The sequence below is a fragment of the Aspergillus nidulans genome, chromosome III (genome assembly GCF_000011425.1).
Source record: "Aspergillus nidulans FGSC A4 chromosome III".
NCBI classification, from domain to species: domain Eukaryota; kingdom Fungi; phylum Ascomycota; class Eurotiomycetes; order Eurotiales; family Aspergillaceae; genus Aspergillus; species Aspergillus nidulans.
Window position 1 is genome coordinate 964,745 of NC_066259.1, and position 19,490 is coordinate 984,234.

At 49.0% G+C, this 19,490-nt stretch overlaps 5 protein-coding genes across 5 annotated transcripts, besides 1 other annotated feature; 2 read left to right on the forward strand and 3 right to left on the reverse strand.

The window, feature by feature from the left end:
• Positions 1 to 19,490: part of a sequence feature (contig 1.81 1629..156263(-1)) that runs on past both edges of the window.
• ANIA_04794 (40S ribosomal protein eS4) lies at positions 2,635 to 4,078 on the reverse strand. The gene is made up of 5 exons (XM_657306.2): positions 3,989 to 4,078; positions 3,721 to 3,858; positions 3,362 to 3,646; positions 2,899 to 3,193; positions 2,635 to 2,836 (listed from the first exon to the last, which is right to left on the reverse strand). Exons 1-5 carry the CDS (start codon positions 4,000 to 4,002, stop codon positions 2,783 to 2,785), a joined length of 786 nt encoding a protein of 261 aa, XP_662398.2. The 5' UTR covers positions 4,003 to 4,078; the 3' UTR covers positions 2,635 to 2,782.
• On the reverse strand, positions 6,121 to 7,651 carry ANIA_04793 (aspartate-semialdehyde dehydrogenase). Its single transcript, XM_657305.2, has 4 exons — positions 7,607 to 7,651; positions 7,358 to 7,421; positions 7,047 to 7,304; positions 6,121 to 6,984 (listed from the first exon to the last, which is right to left on the reverse strand). The coding sequence occupies exons 2-4, from the start codon at positions 7,383 to 7,385 to the stop codon at positions 6,179 to 6,181; spliced, it is 1,092 nt and encodes a 363-aa protein (XP_662397.1). The 5' UTR covers positions 7,386 to 7,421; positions 7,607 to 7,651; the 3' UTR covers positions 6,121 to 6,178.
• Positions 7,899 to 9,768, reverse strand: ANIA_04792 (uncharacterized protein; the record flags this gene model as incomplete). The annotated part of the gene is made up of 4 exons (XM_657304.1): positions 7,899 to 8,287; positions 8,325 to 8,801; positions 8,967 to 9,378; positions 9,442 to 9,768. 4 exons carry the CDS (start codon positions 9,766 to 9,768, stop codon positions 7,899 to 7,901), a joined length of 1,605 nt encoding a protein of 534 aa, XP_662396.1.
• ANIA_04791 (uncharacterized protein) lies at positions 10,716 to 14,293 on the forward strand (the record flags this gene model as incomplete). The annotated part of the gene is made up of 9 exons (XM_657303.1): positions 10,716 to 10,790; positions 10,855 to 10,999; positions 11,061 to 11,155; positions 11,222 to 11,836; positions 11,991 to 12,035; positions 12,086 to 13,285; positions 13,334 to 13,462; positions 13,509 to 13,625; positions 13,673 to 14,293. 9 exons carry the CDS (start codon positions 10,716 to 10,718, stop codon positions 14,291 to 14,293), a joined length of 3,042 nt encoding a protein of 1,013 aa, XP_662395.1.
• Positions 14,958 to 19,141, forward strand: ANIA_04790 (protein rrpB; the record flags this gene model as incomplete). The annotated part of the gene is made up of 11 exons (XM_657302.2): positions 14,958 to 15,235; positions 15,268 to 15,438; positions 16,095 to 16,260; positions 16,344 to 16,467; positions 16,523 to 16,734; positions 16,857 to 17,354; positions 17,605 to 17,882; positions 17,971 to 18,082; positions 18,195 to 18,391; positions 18,426 to 18,598; positions 18,741 to 19,141. The coding sequence occupies 11 exons, from the start codon at positions 14,958 to 14,960 to the stop codon at positions 19,139 to 19,141; spliced, it is 2,610 nt and encodes an 869-aa protein (XP_662394.2).

Here is a 19,490-nt window from a genome sequence, read left to right on the forward strand (position 1 = left end):
ACGGAGTAGATAAGTTTGACGCCGATCGCTGTAATGACCACCCTCGACCGCATTCAGATTACACCAGGGAAGCGCCGTAGCTGATCTATGGAGCAGAGACTTGATTGGAGCCACCCTCGGCGCGTCCCTGACTCGCCTCCTGAGTGTTTGAAGTGGCGGAGGGCAGCCGGTATTGCCCAGACTGAAGCTGCAACGGGGTGGCCGTCCCCGCATCTCATTCAATAAGTTTCTAGTATTTACTCCCCAGCGAGAAGGGTGGCGACCGATCCCATCGCACATGATCATTGGGCCATCGAGATTAAGCAGGTCGGAGCGTAAGCGGGAGTCAACTGAAAGCTCGAGGTTTCTGCAGAATATTGTTTATGCGATCCGTCCAGCATCCTTGGCTCAGTCTTGGTAAGAGGGGGGTCAGAAGACATTGCTGGTGCATGAAACCATGGAAAAACTCTACTGCATCAGCATTTACCATCAACGTTGGCCGAAAGCAGGCCGAGAACATACCAGGGAGTACGCAGTAGCGTAGCAAATATATTTGTACATAGTAAGAGAGAGAGAAAGGACCAGGATTGGACGCAGAGTCCTGCTCGGGCCTCTTTGCAGCATGCTTCAATTCACCGGCCCACCTTGCCGATCGCTTGTATAAGAGAGAGAGGGCAACCAGAGCCCCCCAAAGGTTGACAAGGAAGGTTCAATTCGCTGCATATTGTGCGACAGCCAGAGCAATTCCAGAAGAGCAGGCTCATGGAGTCCCTCAGCACCTGGGCATGGGCACGGGGCCGTGCAGGTACAGAGGGGGCTGCTGTGTTGCTTGCCGAAGGAAAGGTGCTCTCTGAATTTGGTGCCTGAGGCTTGGGCCCTCTATTGACAGCCATTCTTTGACTGACACCTATCTGGACACCGGGCGCCAGGCACCGGGCATGCATGGACGCACATATTTGCAGCTCTGCCTGCTGCAGAACAGTGCTTGGGTCGTCTATGGAGGTTGGATCTCCAATCTCAAAAGGAATTACAAAAGTGGGTGTGCTTGCTTCTTTTGCCTGCTGCTCGATTGCGCTTCTGCTACCGGGCCCACTGCATAGAAAGATACTTAGGCACGTCGCACGCCATATCCTAACTACCTAAGATAGCAGGAATACTCATGGACACAAAAGGTCTTAGAGGAACGGCAACACGAGGTCAGTAACAGGGCGCGTTTCCCGCAGGTTAACCGATATAGCGATCTGGATGAAACCAAAGATTCCCCGCCCCTCCTGCCAGGATCCAAAATGAGCCTGGAGCATGTAAAAGTCTGGTGATTTGAGTTTGCTTAAAGCCTCAAACACGCGTCACCAATACAGAGCATTGCACTCCTGGCCTCGAACTGATCTTTAACGCATATAGGCAGGTTGATCCCAGGTGGAATCCGACGTGTCGACTGACCTATTCTGTTGCCCAGGACCTTTGTCTCCGACTCTCTTCGTCCTCTTGCCCGGCTCACTTTGTTGGGGTTCAGATTATCTGTCATCGGAGATCAAGCCGACTCTTGCAGTCAGCTTTAGTTGCCCCGGGTATCAGAAGTTTTGCTTGTGGCCCTTAGGCACCACTTCCTGGGGCAGCAAGGGCAAATTTCATACCTATCAGAGAGAACCCTCCGACGACCCGGTCATGCTTTCCAGCCACTAGTACTTAACCTGTTTACCCGCGGGAAACCGAGCGCAAGGTGACTCGTCAGTTTCTTCTTAATCTATCTCATGCTCGTGTCTCATCCAAGTAATCACCGGGGCATTCGTCTATTGATTCGAAGCGGCTTCTTCGCAACTTGCGTGGCGCTCAGTCCTCACTCAAGTCAAACGCCCGTGTGAGAGCGGGTCCGTTATACGAGAAGAATACACTGGCAATGAGATTTGTCCTCATCCCACGCCGTTGTTCTCTGCAAACTCCGGGAGCCCACCCATCCATGATATCGGGCTGGGAGGCCAAAGCTCTGCATGGTCACAGGCATGACCCCCAGGCGTTTACTCTTATTTGTAAAGCAAGGCATATCGGTTCCTGCGATCCACACTATCGGGTGTGTCCACGCTGAGCTCCACGAGCTAATTCGTGCCGGAGAATGATTCCTTGACGCTATTTTCACTAAAAAAGCAAGTACAGAGTATACCAGGAGTAACCAAGACTTTGGCTTGTCATAATACGGAGCACATTCACTAGCGATGTAGCAGTGACACCAGCGATCTATGAGGTTTCGCTATTTTATCCCAATTGTCGGGGACGTCTTGACGGGAGAGTCCGCAATTCAAAACTTGGGTGGGAGGTGGCCCTAATAGGTGGCCTCGCTTGCGATCTACACGCAAATGATGAGCGACGGACTCAAGTTCCACCACAGCTAACAGGATGAATTCCCACGGTCTAGCCTCGACATGATTTCAAAGTGCACTGGGAGTTGTATATGTGAAACGAACCTAGGCATGGAAGGATTCTTCGACTGCGGAGCTGGAACGCGCTTTTCAGTAGAAGTCATCTACGCAAGTCAAGCTTGAATGGGGAGAATAATTATGAAAGGTCGACTTCGTTGGTATCATAAAAACAAATGCAGAAAACCACCATGGTCTCAGGGCTGCTCGCCCGTAATGTGCATGCCTACAGAAGCAAGAAATGTTTGGACAACTTTTGTTCATTCATAGTAGCACGCGTCATACAGTCCACAAAGCAAGACAAGAGTATGTCTCCCTCGGCGGGTTGGCTTGTTCTTACATTGTAAAAGCCTTTTACTTGCCCGTAGCCTCGATTACTTACCGGACCACATTTACTGGGCAAGGGCGTAGGCGCGGCGGCGGTCACGCTCTTCAGCAATGGAGAGCTACATAGTGAATTAGCGACTAGTTCCAGGAATATAGATGGTTGTTGCATAACATAACATACCTTGACACCCTTGCCCTTGGGAAGAGAGATCCAGGGCTTGTCCTGGCCAATGACGAAGACGTTGCTCTCACGGGTGGCGAATGTGTTGTCAATGGCATCCTTAACGTGGACGATGTTGAAACCACCATCGTGACGCTCACGGTGGGTGACAACACCAACACGACCCATGTTACGACCACCAGTAACCATGCAGACAACGCCGGTATCGAAGCGGCAGAAGTCGGTGATCTTGCCAGTAGCAATGTCAACCTTCACGGTGTCGTTGACCTTGATAGCAGGGTCGGGGTAGCGGATACTATATTTTAACAACCCAGTTAGCACACAATGTCCTGATAGCCGAAGCCCTTACTATTTTCCTTGAAGGACGCTTCGCATTTGGGGCAGTTCTCGTGTCCTCCGCCGATCAACCAAAGCTTGGTCCAACGACTGAATGACGCGGAACTTGTGGAGAGCATGCACTCACGTTCGCGCATCGTGCGTAACCAAGAATGGGATCCCGCCCTTGCCGAGCTGCACCTTCTTGACCTTGCAGAGCTTGTACTCGGCCTCCTCAGCCTGAATGCGGTGGACGGTGAAGCGGCCCTTGGTGTCGTAGATGAGACGGAAGTTCTCGCCAGTCTTCTCGATGGTGATGACATCCATGAAACCGGCAGGGTAGGTCGGGTCAGTGCGGACCTTGCCGTCGACCTGGATGAGACGCTGCATCATGATCGCCTTGGTCTCGCGGCCGTTAAGAGCGTACTTAAGACTACGAATCAACCAGAAACGTCAGCCTTCAGTTCTTATTGAGCATATCACGCAGAGGCATTTTCATGTTCGTACCGGTTGCGGATGAAGACGATTAGGGGCAGGCAGTCACGGAGCTTGTGAGGACCGGGGGAGGCCTTGGGAGCATAGGTTCCGGACATTTTGTCCAGGAGCCAGTGCGAGGGCGCACTGAGGCGCTTTTGGTGCTTCTTACTACAGAAACATTGCAGTCAGTAACCAGATTCAGCATCAAAAGTCTCCAAATGACATTTTGTCTCGAATAGATATCTTCTGACAATGTCATGGTGACAGGAAAGAAATAGTCGTAGCGAGGTAAACGTACGGTCCGCGAGGCATCTTGACTGCTTTGTCGACTTGAACACGGTAAGTTGTCGGAAGTGTCGCGAAGAAAAGAAGCAGTGAGAACAGGGACTCAAATCTTAGATATGCGGTCCACTCACGAGTTTCGCTTAGCGGCCTCGTCGGTTTTTGTGGGATCATTAGGTAAGCCTGCCCTAACGCTAGACCCAAACCAGCCCCACTCCACCATACCGTATTAAGTTTAGCATAATTATATAAATCAGATACAGTGCGGCCCCGCCAAGCCGATACTCGCTTAGCCGATAACCTCGCTTAGCCGATATCTCATCTCGGGATGAATTCCATCCCATATAAATTTACCTCGCTTTACTATGTAACCCCGATCCCCGATATATCGACAAGCATATCGTCTATTTGAAAAGCTCGTCCTAGTGGAAACCTTATTCTAACCAATCATATGGCTCCACCGAAAAGGCTTTCTGACGTCCAGCGGAAGGCTTTGAGAGACTGGGTTCATAGCCAGTCTCGCCGTCCAACACAAAAGGCCTGTATAGCATGGTTTCAAGCTCATTATAACCATCGCTTGAGCCAGTCTACTGTCTCTGATATCCTCAGCCCACAATATCATTATCTTGACTCGGAATGCAATCCTTCCTCGGCAACTCGCAAAGGTATTGGCCAGTGGCAAGACCTTGAGGCTATCCTTTATGAATGGCATCATACACTTGATTGCAAAGGGGCATATATCAGTGGTGATATTCTTATTGAAAAAGCACGCCAAATCTGGAGTTCTCTATCCCAGTATCGTGACCAGCCCCCACCTGCTTTCAGTAGTGGTTGGCTATATCGGTTCAAACAACGCTATAATATCAAGCAGCGGACATACCACGGAGAAGCTGGCTCAGTACCAGAAGACGTTGAGGAAGAGATGAAGGCTATACGTACGATTGCTGGCCAGTATAATGAGGATGATATCTATAATATGGATGAAACTGGGCTTTTCTGGCGTATGCCTCCTTCACAGAGCCTATCTTCCGTTAATAGGCCTGGAATTAGGAAGGATAAGACTCGGATATCTATGATATGCTGTGTCAATGCCTCTGGGACTGATCGATTACCAATCTGGGTAATTGGGAAGGCACATAAGCCACGAGCTCTTCGCAATATCAATATCTCAGCAATTGGAATTCGATGGCAATGGAACAAGAATGCCTGGATGAACCAAATTATTATGCGTGAATGGCTCCTGGAGTTCTATCAACATATCGGCCAGTGATCAATCCTTCTTACAATGGACAACCTCCCTGCACATCTTTCTGGCCTAGAGCTAGCACCACCTCCTCCTAATATACGCATCTGCTGGCTGCCAAAGAATTCAACAAGCCGGTACCAGCCTCTTGATCAGGGTATTATCCAGAACCTGAAGATATATTATCGGAAACAGTGGTTAAGATATATGCTTTCCCACTATGAGAGGGACCTTGATCCACTAGAATCTGTGACGATTCTAGACTGCATACGCTGGCTTGTACGGTCCTGGCATCATGATGTCCTAAGCTCAACTATCCTTGCCTGCTTCTATAAGAGCACACTGGTTCCAGATCCTATACAGCTTCCAGTTGAAGCACCTGATCTAAAACCACTATATGAGAAGGTACAGCAATCTGGGAATCTATCAGATTGTATGGATATCTCCTTCTTTCTTAACCCTGCAGAGGAGTCTCAAGAGCCTACTAGCTCTAGTAATGGGATGTCCTCTGAGGTATTACTTGAGCAGCTAATTACTGAGGCTTCTGGGAGTACAGATATATATTCGGACGATCTAGATGATGATACAGCTGAGCCAGCACCTCTTCCAAAGCCTCAGGATGCTCTTGATGCTGTAAGACTACTGATCTCTTATATGGAGGGTCAGGATGCATCTAAAGCACCTATTCTTAGATCACTTGAGCGGTTAGAGCGAGATTTAGAGGGTGAAATTATTACAGCGAGGGCTCAGGGCACCTTAGATAGTTGGCTTAGTAATGCTTAGATAATAATAAAAACTTCACCTTGGCGATAACCTCGGATAGGCGATATTTTTTGCTGGGATGACTTGTATCGACTAAACGGGGCCGCACTGTAATATTACTGAGCCGAATCTGGACTCGATATACAGAATAGAAGTTGGATTGAAATAATGTCTAACCGCTTTTGTATAATCGTTTAAGATCTAGATGTATCCCTTGATAACTGCCACTTCGGCGTTGAGGATTGAAGATCCAGCAGCCCCGATGACAGTGTTGTGTGAGAGAGCTGCGAATCGTATATCGAAATAACCACCCTGGTTACCCTCGCGCACTCGTCCCACGCTGACTGTGTAACCCCTGTTGATGTCTCGGTCTAGTCTTGGCTGCGGCCTGTCGGGCTCATCGAACACTTTGATGGCCTCGGCCGGGGCAGATGGACATCCAAGCTTCTGAGCTTCTGACTGGTATTCTCTCATGGCTTGCACCACTTGTTCAGCGCTGGGAGCTGGGCGGTTCTTGAAACGCAGAGAAACGAACGCCATGTGGCCGTCGGTGACACCAACTCTTGTGCAGGTGGCTCCGATCCTAAGTCCTTGCTGCTCGTCGAAAGCGGTGGCATCCGCTGTCAGTGAACCAAGGATCTTCTGGGCTTCATTCTCAAGTTTATCCTCCTCGCCGCTGATGAAGGGGATAACGTTGTCCATGATATCCATACTGGGAACGCCCGGGTAGCCAGCTCCAGACACGGCTTGTTCTGTGAAAACCTCTACCTCTTCGACTGGGCCGAACTTGGCCTGGAGGGCAGCAAATGGAATAACGATTCCGATGACGGCGCAGTTAGAGTTACAGACCAAAAATCCCTTCTTCAGGCCGAAATGTTTGCGCTGGTGAGGAATGAGGTCGAGGTGATTAGGGTTAACTGTGGGAACAACGAGCGGGACAACGGGATGTTTGCGGTAGTTCTTCGCGTTTGAGAAGACAGGGATATCAGCCTTGATGAATTCCATTTCTGTTATACCAAAAAGCCCTTGTTAGCATTCGTTCGAGCTACAAATACGTAATCAAACCTACCTAGATCACCTGCAACATCACTGTTTAAGCCAGAGAACACGAGGTCGCAATCAGTGAAATTCTCGGCCTTGCAGTTCCGTAGAACTAGGTCGCTGAGCTTCTCAGACATTGGCGTACTCTGTTTCCATCGTACTGCGTCCTTGTATTTCTTGCCCGCAGACCGCTCTGAGGCACCGATGGCATGTAGCTCCAGGAAAGGATGCTCCGCGAGCAACAGAATGAATCTTTGGCCTACCGAGCCGGTGGCACCAAGAACACCTATTGGGTGTAAGCACCATATAACGTCGGTATACACTGCAGATTGTCCATACCGCACTTCTTTTTGGGAAACGACGCCATTTTTGCCTTGTTTTAGTATTTGAGGCGGAGCTTATGCTGCAAATGGTCAGTCAAATTCTTAAGAAGACTTTAAATCAGAAGACTCCTGATAGACAGAGTAGAGACAACACCAGAACAGTGGCTGAAGTGATTTAACAGTAAACTCATTCAGGGCCAAGCCCGGCAGTCGTAGAACTTTTGCCAAAGGCAAGGTCAAAAGAAAGGTCCAATTGCGCACGTACTGGGCTCAGTAAGGAGATCGAGGAAAAATGCAGCAAAGAAGTGACCGCAACACTTACCAGACTAAGTCAAGACTTGAAGCTCTGAAGAAGACGAGTGTGGCAATCCAGGATAAAGACAGAGCGATATCGCTCTGGAGGGGAGTCATCCGCCCCGCGGTGAGTCAGCCAGGCCCCAGACACTCTAATTGGGCAGATGCTCCACCTCTCCGGAGTTTTCATACTTCCCCGAGAATTACAAGTGAAATTGAATCAATGAACGTCTGTTTCTATTAACTCTATATCACACTCTCTCCTAACCTTGGGGATCAAAGATTTTCCCTGGGTTCAACAGCCAATGTGGGTCGAAAGCCTTCTTGATGTTGCGCATAGCTCCAATGGTATTCGGGCCGAGCTCTTTCTTGAGGGACGATTTTTTGCCTAAGCCGACGCCATGTTCGCCCTGTAGCGGAGTCAGCCTTTCGTGCCCTAATGTAGGAAATACGCAGATTGTTACCGTGCAAGAGCCCTCCATTTCTAGTGCGCGGTCAACCATATCGTGCACCACTTTCTCCACGCGTTGCCTTTCGTCGGCATTTTTGGGATCGTACATAATGCTTGAATGGAAGTTTCCATCGCCAATGTGACCTAGGATACTAGCAAAGATGCCGAGGTCGTCAAGCTCCTTCTTTGAAATTTCTAATTCTGTTAGCAAGGTTCAAAGCTTCCGCAGCTAACTTACCGATAATATCTGGTAGCCTTGAGATGGGGACGGCAACATCAGTAGACCACACTTCTGAGCCTTCTGGTCGCAAGGCCATCATACTCCAAAGAGACTGTTTCCTCGCTGACCATAAGTCGTGTGCTTCTGCGTCGTTCTTCGCAAACTCAAAGGCTTCAGCCTTGTTGGCTTTAGCAAGGTTTCTCGTCAGATTGATGCTGTCAGCAACGCCTGCTTTTGTTCCAGAGAATTTGAAGAAGAGCGTGGGTAGCGTCTTCCAAGTTCTTCCCGTCCCCCCCGCTTTGTTAATAACATCCATTTGGACATCGTCGAGAATTTCCATGCACTGGACAGGAACCCCTTTCCTTACCAGCTGCATCGCGGTGGATGCAGCATCGCGGATTGTAGGGAAGGAAACAACTCCAACTCGTGTCTCCTCGGGAATCGGGGCCAGCTTGAGGGTAGCTTCGGTAACAATACCAAGTGTCCCTTCTGACCCTACAAACAAACCAGTAAGGTTGTATCCCGCTGACGTTTTCCGAGGACGTCTTCGAGTCTTCATAACAGTGCCATCCGCTAGAACGACTGTGAGGTTGATCACCCAATCCTTCATAGTCCCGTACCGCACAGCATTTGTACCGCTGCAGTTTGTGCCAATCATACCGCCAATCATGGCAGATGGACCTGGATCGACCGGAAAGAAGAGCCCAGTGTCTTTGATTTTCTCGTTGAGATCCATCCACTGGATAGACGGTTGTACCACAACGTCCATGTCTGCTTCATGTAGGTCCAGAATTTTGTTCATGTATGCAAAGTCAATCGTCAAGCCGCCATAGGCAGCTGAAAAGTTTGCTTCCAGACTGGAACCACCGGAGTACGGAACCATTGGCATCTTGTATTTGTTGCAGATTTTTGCAATCTCCGAAACGTCCTCTGTACTGGATGGGTAGGCAATGGCGACCGGTAAGCGCTGCGCATTGACGCTTGACCACTCCGAGAAGCCATGTCGTTGTAGGTCGTCTTCATCCGTGCTAATCGCATCTTCTCCCAATTTAACCTGAAGCTCAGCGATGGCCTAAACGACAAAGGCGATCGTTAGCAACATTTCACAATAGCCGTACTGGGTCCTTGTTTGTACCTTTTCGAAATCTTTTGCGGTTCCATACCGTGGGGTGCCAGCGTCCTTGGGCTCCAACAGTTGGTCCGAGTTGCCAATTCCGTAGCCGATTCCAGCAGCTAGCGACGCGACAACAGCCATCCGGCCCAAGGACCAGGAATTCGCCGAGTTTCCGGCAGATGAGCTCGAGCTCGAGTTGTGACTACTCTTCTGATCATTCTCACCACGTCTGGATGTTGAGCTCGTCAACCGAACGGCGCTGGCAAAAGGGATGGGCCGAGAACCTGCCCGACACAGCATGCGGGGATTTGCGGGGAATCCCCGAGATATCAGGGACGAGGGTCTCATTGCTGTCATAGAAGGACGCCAGTCGGGGAGAGACGAAGAGATGAAGAACTGGAGATTTAGGAGGGGGAGACTGCTACGAACGTCTCTGATGACACTTTTTCAATCAATCCTGGGGAATAATAATATGGTCAAGCGCCGGCACGAGGAGAAACTCCATCGGCCGCCAACAGCGACCACGGAATTCGGCCGAGTGGTGGAAGCACAGCACCGAAGTAGGAATGACGAATGAAAGGGTGGGATGGCAAACATTGCCGGCCATATTCCGTAGTTCCCCCACGCTACGCTGATCAACTCCAAGCTGTTCTCCCCGGACTGGAACCACAAGGGTGGTGGTGGCTGTGGTTGCGGTTGTTCCATCGTCGCCCTGAGCTCCGCGTTGCGATGATTGGTTGAATTCCCCACACAATGTACAATACCCCATATGAATGGAAGGTTTAAACCTCTGGTATGAAGGCGAGAGTTGCATGCAGTGTGCTCTTCTAGGCAAGCTAAAGATGAATTTTCAGTTCGAATGCCAGTATTCCATCAATCACAACAATCAGTGAGATGACTGAGATTGATCACTTTCCAAACTTATGTCGTTACTTGAAAATATATTATTTCTCAACGACACCCACCGTTCGAGTAAATCACAAGATGTTGTAGGCCTCGACTGACGAGTCTGGAGATATTTATTATACTTAACCTAGACGCAGGAGTTACTGACCAGCTTTGCGAGGATGTACATTATATCTAGAATACAAGGAGACAATGTAGCAACAGTAATGACCACAGCGTTAGTGCCGGGTTCCGTCCTAGTCCCGTTGGGTGGGCAACCGACGGCAGAATCTCGCTCACATCAACAAAACCTCTAGCTTCAGATAGGGCCTCAAACGACAGCTTCGGTAGCGTAAACGGCAAACCTCACGAATTTGAGGACTCACTAAAAGGGTCAAGATATCGCCGCTATGCCCGATACACTTTTTCTCTTGGGCCGTGAGGTGGAACGATTGGTGAACGCGCCTTATGCGCCGTCGCTCCAGGTGAACCCCACTATCAGCTGGGTCAATCAAATGTGCTAGAAGCTGATGGTATCAATGACTCCAGGATCTCTATAGCCTCGTACAGCAAGCCCCTTTGGCTGTGGTTACCTGGGCGGCTCAAAAGCCTTGCCAGGTTGCGGCTCTCGTCGACGTCCTTGTTGATGGCCTGTCACGGTCCCGCTCAGCCCTGCCCTTAATTACGAGCTTCGGTAAGTCGACCTGGGCATATACTTCACAACATACAGCTCTAGTGACAAGTTCATCAAATAGCACGGGCACAAGAATTTCGGGATAACCTGCTCCAGCGATATCCCTACCTTCTCGACCAATTTCTTCACCAGACTATTGAAGGCAGCGAACCTGGCGTGAGTAACCCTGAAGAACCAGCCAATGTCAAACGGGTCTTGCTTGACTGATACCATTGCCCGCAGTATCTTCCACTATGCATTCGGCTCCTCTCTTCACCATTACCTTGCGATATCATCCCACCGGCCAATCTTGCAGTCTTTGTAATGCAGTTGATTGAGAGGATGAGAGCGAATCCATGCATGGACACTGTTCGGCCACTATTCTCAATCTCCAGCTGTCTTCAAGCAACCGGAATTCTATCTGAACTCCCGCTGGAAGTCATGTCATGTTTCCAGGCAGAGCTCACAAATACGCTGCGCAACCTGGAGGACCATATGGGCAATCTGCTGTGCCTAGCAACTTTTGCTAGGCTAGTATCATCCCAGAATAGCAGCGTTGACGCAGAAGATGGCACTAACATGCCGACATGGTTGCAGACTATCAGACATTTCTTTGGCCCTAAGCGAGGCCTAAAAACGCTAGACCTCGTTGTTCTTCGAGTTATTCTTGCTTGCTCTTCTAGCTATGGTAACCTCACCGTAGAAGAGTCAGCAGAGAGCGTTCGTCTGGCGATTAGCATATGTGATAGTGTTGATGGGGAACAGCGAACGCGATGGATTGAAGGAAATTCGATCAAGCTCGCCAAACTCCTCGAGAAGATTACCAGGGATGGTATCGATCAGGGTGTTCAGATGTTGGTAAGATTTCCCCCAGACCTAGTATCATAGTCACTAACTTTCCTAGGGCGTATCATTCCTTGTCTCCCTCGTCCCCCCTGCACAATTACCTCCTAACTTGACAAGAGTCGCCATGAAGTGGCTGATGTCAGAGGATACTGCAACTGTTTTGCAGGTTCTTCCTACTCAGATTATACCTCGATTAGTGAAGGCGCATGCGGTGAGTGTACGAGTTTCAGTTCACGAGAATCCGCTACTAAGTCTCTTCAGGCTTGTTCAGGACAAGCTGCAATAGATAACGCGCTAGAGTACGTCATAACTTCGTTGTCCACAAGTACAACCGACAAGGCGAGTTTCGCCAAGTTACAGATCTCGAGATTAGTGCTCCAAGGCTTGCGATTTCCGAATCTGCAACCTGCGGGCATTGTGTCAGAGCAGCATTGCAATGCCATAAACAACCTGACGAAGAGTTTCCCAAGACAGCAGCCTTTCGCATCGAAATGTGATGGGGCTGTCATTTGCTACTCCTCAGCATTGAGGTTAGAGAACGATTTGCTGTGCGATTTACTTGCCTTCTGGGCTGAAGCAACGCTCCCACGAAACACGAAAGAACCATCATTTTCATCCGGGACCGCCATGCTGATCGACTTCCTGAGTAGAAGCAAGCTGTTGCTGCCCGATTCAAAATGCGCCACGTCGCAAATTAAACCTCTAGAAACGCGGTCTGCTAACCCAACCCTCAAAATTCGCGAGACAGTCGATATTCCGAGGAATAACTGGAGAAATGATATGAGAGATGTGATGATGGCAAACTCCAAGATGTTGAACGATAGCATTATGCAGAAAGTCGAGGATATCTGCTACGATCTGGAGCAACGCTGTGGCAATATCGAAGCTCCGCTCAAAGTCGCCGAGGAAGAACGCACAAAGTATTACCTGGAAACGGAACAGCTGAAAGAGCAGAATCGCGGACTAGAGACCCAGCTGCAACAAGCGACAAGTACAAACGCAGAGCTTCGAGAGGAGATGTCTCGTTTAGCAGGGCACGCTGGTTCGGCCACTGATCGCGTTAACGAGCTGTCCACGAGTCTGGCTCAAGCCCGGCATGAGCTCGAAGAGCTGCAGCGTACATCGCAGGATGCTCTCTCCATCCAGCGAGAATCGTTTAAAACTAGAGAACTTGACCTTGTGGCGTCCCTCACGGAAAGAGAAGAGCGCCTGGACGAACTTCAAGAAGAGATCAAATGTCAAACGGTAGCCAATGGAGAACTGAGGGTGAACTTGGCAGACACCTCCAAAGTTAGAGAGTCCCTTATCGGAGAGATAGCTGCATTTAAGGCTGAGGTCTCTTCCTTACAAACAAAACTTGAAGAGAATAAGGCTTCTCTAACGCAAAAGGACGAAAGCATCAAACAGCTGGTGGTAGAGAAGGGAAGAGCAGATGAGTTGGCGAAAGATCTGCAGCATAAGGTCTGTGGCTTTTTTTGGGTTTTTGGTGTATAAACTAAGGGGAAACAGTTACACGAGGAAACATCCAAGGCCGAAATCCTTGGTGCTGCTCTCCAAGAGACAACTGAAAGATTCAAGTCGGAATTGGAGGAGCTGCAACGGCAATCCGAAGCACAAAGCTTAAGAATAGCTGAGGAGGTAGATTATCCAGAGGCTACTTAGTTCACATTACTGACAGTTCTAGGCTGCGGAGCGAAAGTCAGAGGTTATGTCTCTGCAACGCATAATACATGAAACTAAATCGGATGCCGCGAAAGAGCTGCAAACAAAAGAAAAGCGGGTCCAGCACCTGGAAAGAAAAGTGAGCAAAGAAGAGAGCTTTGCCTTCATGAGCTAATTTTTCTATAGGTGCAACTTCTACGAGAAGAACGAGCAGCTAAAGCACGTGAATTCTCGGAAGCACAGCAGCATATTAGTCGACTAATGGGCGTTATGGGCTTCAAACCCCTTGGGCCTTTGGATAATCGAGTCTCGAGCAGACAACGCTCTCGGCCTTCGTCCGAGCAACCCTCGCCCAACACGATGCAGACGCAAACGGACTCGGGGGCGGTAACTTTCGAGAATCGCCAGGATGATCCTCTGGGCACGTCTATCGAATATGCTACACCTCGGCCTAATAGTTGTAGCCCCAAACGATCTCGCAACCACGCGTTTCCTTCGGTCCTGTCGTCGCCTTCTCAGTCACAGGAGAGCAGTGAGAAACAGAGGAAATCTTTATCTCAAAGCACACGTAAGAGGCTGCAAGAACGAAAACCTCTGGGAGAGGTAGATCACAACAGTCAGCATCAACATAGTACCGAGATAACGACATGCAGTCGTCGAGAGAGCTTCAATGACAGTCAGTTCAGTTGCCCGCCGGACCAGAATCACCTTGGCGATATCGACTTGGATCTGGACATGGAGTTCTCGAGGGATTTCGTTTTTACCAGCACGTCTACGTCTGAGCTTGACGGATTTGCACGCACATGACGGCTATTGTTCTCGGACGAGCTATTTATCTTGACCAACAGCTTCAGACATCTTGTAAATAGTATATGGAGTAACATAACCATATAACGGCCAAGAGCCTGACTGTATTCGTGCTCTAGAAAAAGGTCACAGTAACTCCACCGGGCTTGTTGGATAGTTCGGTAACACCGTGATGCAGTGGCACTTCGGCTATCAACTAGAAGTAGATTCATACCCAATCTCCTGTTTATTTCTGAAGCCTATTATTGTGTTTGCCCACCCGGTGCCTGCAAGAGTCTCGGCGTTGACCTAACACATGACACTGAGATTGTATTTACGGCTCGAAGAAGGACGAATCGCTTTTCACTCTTTATCCTCCTCCTATTCACTCTTAGACCATTCCCTTGGAGGGTATAACACCGACAATAGCTAGCACAATTCTGGAACTGAATGGTATTCTGAGAATCTAGCTTGTTCTTTTTAGCCTGCCACCACAAAGCCATCTGTTTAACCTCTATCCTCAACTCGCCTTCGACCGTCACCGACGAGAGTGAGTGAGAAGTTTCCAACAAATTCCAGGTTTACTTCTTTGTTTTTGCACTTTCATTCTTCATGCCGCCACTCACCTGCTATCCAATCAAGTCCTCTGGTAGTTGGTGATGCGAGAGCCTCCAATTCCTTGTACATGTCTCCGGCCCCTCGAAACCGCAGCAAGCCAAATTTGCCAATGATGCCTCCATCAAAACATCGCTCACGTCCTGTGCCCCAGCCCGCTGATCAGCAACTGATACTAGCGCCATGGAGGGCTTGGGAGTCTATTGCTGTCCACCTTTCGAACGTCACCGCAGGGGTGAGGACACTGGATCTTTGGAGAGCGTTCAAGGATGAGGGCAACGTTCGCTCCATTGATATTTTCGAGAACTTTCAAGGAAACAGAACTACGAGAGCAAGAATAAGACTCATGTAAGATATTTCCCCCGCGTTGTCTTTCATAGTCCTAACCCTGAACAGACCTCCCCGGGCACCGATTTTTGGAAAAGCGCGTTTCGACGCATCACACTCCACAACGGGAAATCTATTTACATCTCCATGAGCCTTGGCAAGAAGCCCCCAAATTGGGAAGTTTCAGCCCAGTCCAAAGGTGGGTCAGTCTCCCGGCAGAAGCTGTGAGTATCCGTCAGGGTCCTCCAAGTGTTTATACTGCGTTCTCACATATCATATATCCCCTAGAAAGTACCAATCTCTTCAATGAACATCGGAGTTCTAGTGGACGAGACAAAAATGATGCTAATGCGCACAGTGGGCTCATTAACGACAGAAAACGCTTCCTTAGTGTTAGATTTGAGATATAAGAACTTGCTTGTATATTTCGAGCTCCACTTACTGAGCAGCCGGCGACCACAAGAATATCGCCTCAAGATTCATTTCTCACAGCTTGATAGGTTCTTTGAAAGTAAGGACCCCCGACAGGTGACATTTCCCACTTCACCTTCCTTGGCTCTCCACCTGAATATCACCGTCGAATTCAAACCACTGAGAACTCATTCGGTAACAAAGAGACTTCATGGAGAGAATGGGATACTTGGTACAGGCAAGCTAATATCGTTCACAACCCGACTGAGCTGGCTCATCTTCCCGTGGGCCTACGAAGGCTGAACCCGATCATAGCTGGAAAGTCATATTGGTGTTTCTGTACTAATTAGCTAAAGTTGGGTTAGATCGCTGGAATGCATTGCGGATAAAGTACCCCAGAAACTGCAATGAAGGCGGTAGATTTAGGTTCTTCTGTAGCATCCTGAGCGAATATAACCTCATCGTCGAGGAGACTCCGCTTCAGACTACGTGACACTACCAAAGAATGGCCTACACCTATTTGCAAGTGGATTGATCTCAATCCCAAGGCTTCAAAGACATCATCCACTGCCGTTCAGGACCCTTTTGACACAAGCCACATCCATCTGCCGTTTGCAGTCCGCTACTTATTGGAGGTATGCATATCTCATGGGCTTCTCTCGAGTGCAATATGACTCGGGAGTTCGCCTCGAAGCTGGCTGGACTAGAAGAGGTGCAGGCAAGGAAGCTTTTTGAACATGTCACTCTTCAAAAGAAAACGTACTACAACCCCGATGGAAGTTTTCGACATAAATCTTGTCAAGAGGGCAAAAGTAGAAAGAACACCGTCTTACTGTTGCCTGGTACGTTCTGCGAGAATTACCCCCAGCACGGTTTACTATAACGTGCCTTCTGTAGATATCTCAAATTGTGTCATTCGCCGTTACGCTAACCTTGCAGACAACTTCCTCAGAGTCAGATTCACAGACGCAAAGCACATCGGTCGTATTCATGCCACTGTTGATAATACCATGGATGAGGTGTTAACCCGGATCAAAAGAGCATTGGCAAATGGTATCACCATTGGAAGCACACGTTATGAATTTCTCGCATTCGGGAACTCCAGTTCCGTGAGCATGGAACGTACTTCTTTGCTCCAAAGGACGGCGTCACTGATGCTCAAATACGCCCCTGGACGGGGCAGTTCAGTCATATAAGAAGTATTGCTAAGCATACTGCCAGGTTGGGACAGTGTTTCTCTACCACCAGGGCCATCTCCGGCTGCACCGCGCACGTCAAGAAGATTGACGACATTGAGGGGAACGGATACATTTTCTCGGATGGTGTCGGTAGAATATCAAAGTTCCTTGCACAGATAGTGAAGTCGGAGCTTAAGATCAAGACACCTACTAAGGAACCCCCTTCTGCGTATCAGTTCCGCCTTGTTGGCTGCAAAGGGATGCTCATCGTCTTCCCGCAAGCTCGACCGCAAGAAGTACACATTCGGAAGAGCCAGTTTAAGTTTGCGGCACTTTCTCAGGGTTTAGAAATCATCCGCTGGTCCCAGTTCACCGTTGCCAGCCTCAACAGACAGCTAATCCTAGTGCTTTCCACCCTTGGGATTACTGACAAGGTGTTCCATCTAAAGCTCAAAACAATGCTGAGAAATCTGGATGAAGCAATGGAAAGTGATCCAAAGGCAGCCCATCTTCTCAGGAAATACGTGGATCCTAACCAGGTCACCCTTACCGTTAGTCAAATGGTCCTTGATGGCTTCAGAAAGTCAAGCAAGCCTTTCGCGAGTTCCCTTCTGACTCTATGAAGGGCGTGGCATTTGAAGTATTTGAAGGAAAGGCAAAGATAGTCATCGATAAAGGCGCATGTGTTTTGGGTTGTATGGACGAGACTGCGACTCTGAAAGGGTACTTCTCCGATCGGATCCCACGAAAAGATGCACGCCTTGAAGAGAAAGTCGCAGGGCTGCCTGAGATCTTCTCCAGATATACCTCCCTAAAAATGGTGAAAAGTACGAAATCATTGAAGGTATCTGCATCTTGGCGCGTAACCCCTCTCTTCACCCTGGTGGTATTCGCGTGGTTAGGGCTGTCAACGCTCCAGGCCTTCATCATCTCAAGGACATAGTTGTCCTACCGCGGACCGGAGACCGCGACATTGCAAGTATGTGTTCCGGCAGTGACCTTGACGGAGACGATTTTCTTGTGATCTGGGATCAAGATCTGCTTCCGGACGATTGGTTTCGGTCCTTTCAACTACGACAGTGAGAAAGAATATGAGCTCGAGCACGTCACCGTCGACGAGATCACTTCGTTCTTGTCACATATATTAAGAACGATTGCCTTCCCAAGATTGCCCACGCGCATCTCGCATGGGGTGATTACCTTGATGATGGTCTCAACGAAGCAAAATGCATACGGCTCCCTCAGCTACACTCAAAAGCCGTCGACTACTACAAGACAGGTATTCCAGCAGTGATGACCCGGCAGATTAGCCTCATAAATGGCCGCATTTTATGGGAAAGAACAATATACCTGAGTCCGCCCGATATCACTCTAAGAAAATCCTCGGCCAGCTTTACGACGCTGTCGGAAGGATCGATTTTGGCCCCAATATCGAGATGGACTTTGATAAGCGGATCTTGAACTGTAATGTAGAAGTCCACGATGCCATATATGGCTTTGCCAGGAGACTCAAAGACGAATATGATATTGCCATCCGTCGAATAACGGCACAGCACGAGATCAAGACAGAGTTTGAGGTGTGGTTGACGTTTGTGCTTAGTCATGCTACAATAGACAGATAGTTACTACAAGTTCCATGAGGATATTGGCGCAATGTCCTTAGCCCTACGCGAAAACTTCAAGAAACGAGCCTTTGAAAAGGTTGGCGGTCGAACCTTTGATGCTCTTGCCCCCCTGGCTGTCGCTATGTATCGTGTTACCTACCAGGAAATGGCTACAGCACTAGCAAAGCACCGTGAGAGAAAGCCACTGGATGAAAGACTATCAAATAACAAGCCAGCACTAAGAATGGAGCAGCTGCCTTAATTAGCTTCCCATGGATGTTCTCAAAATTCTTGGTCAGATCGCTGTTGGAGAACATGAGCGCCTCGACATAGCAACGACCCTCTCGACGGACCTACAATGTAATCGACCCGCACAGCATCAGATTGGCGAAGCAGAGCTCGGTACATGTCTTAAGAAGTGCGATACAACCAAGCAGGACCATCAAGCACTCGGCCCTCCCAAATATCACCCGGATGACGATCCGTTTGGTCTCGGTTTACGTGATGATGCTGACGCTGCAACAATAGCCAGCAATAATTTACCCTCCAGTGACTGTAACGTCGATCGCTGGAAGATTTCCTTTGGTTTTGGACCGCTCAATGTCCTGAGCGCACAATCGAAATTGCTGTACATGCCTCGCCTTCGATTGAAGAAGGGACTCTGTTGGATTTTGACCGTGACCCTGCCGAGGGCGGGTGGGAAGCTAACCCTAAGACGACCGCGCCGGATTTGATGGAAAAGCAGCCAATGCATGATGAAACAATAAGCAGAATGTATACTCTCTGAGCCCATTGATAGTTTATGTTGCACCCTCTTCAAAGGAGAAGAACGAACAGAATGGCAGACACACGTGTGTGGTTGAGCTGGTTGAAGAGTTGTCTGATAGAGACGACGATCCTCTTCGTAAACTGAACGAGCTGGCTGGTTTTTAGATTTCATTTCCCGAGCAAACAACTCTTCACATCCAATGTATCCATGCTATTTCTTTCCTAGATCACCCTGTATGCTACTCAAATTTAGTAGGGATATGGGTTTTCGCAAGGAACTCATGAGCTTCATTCATTCGTTTATTATATGCGGGT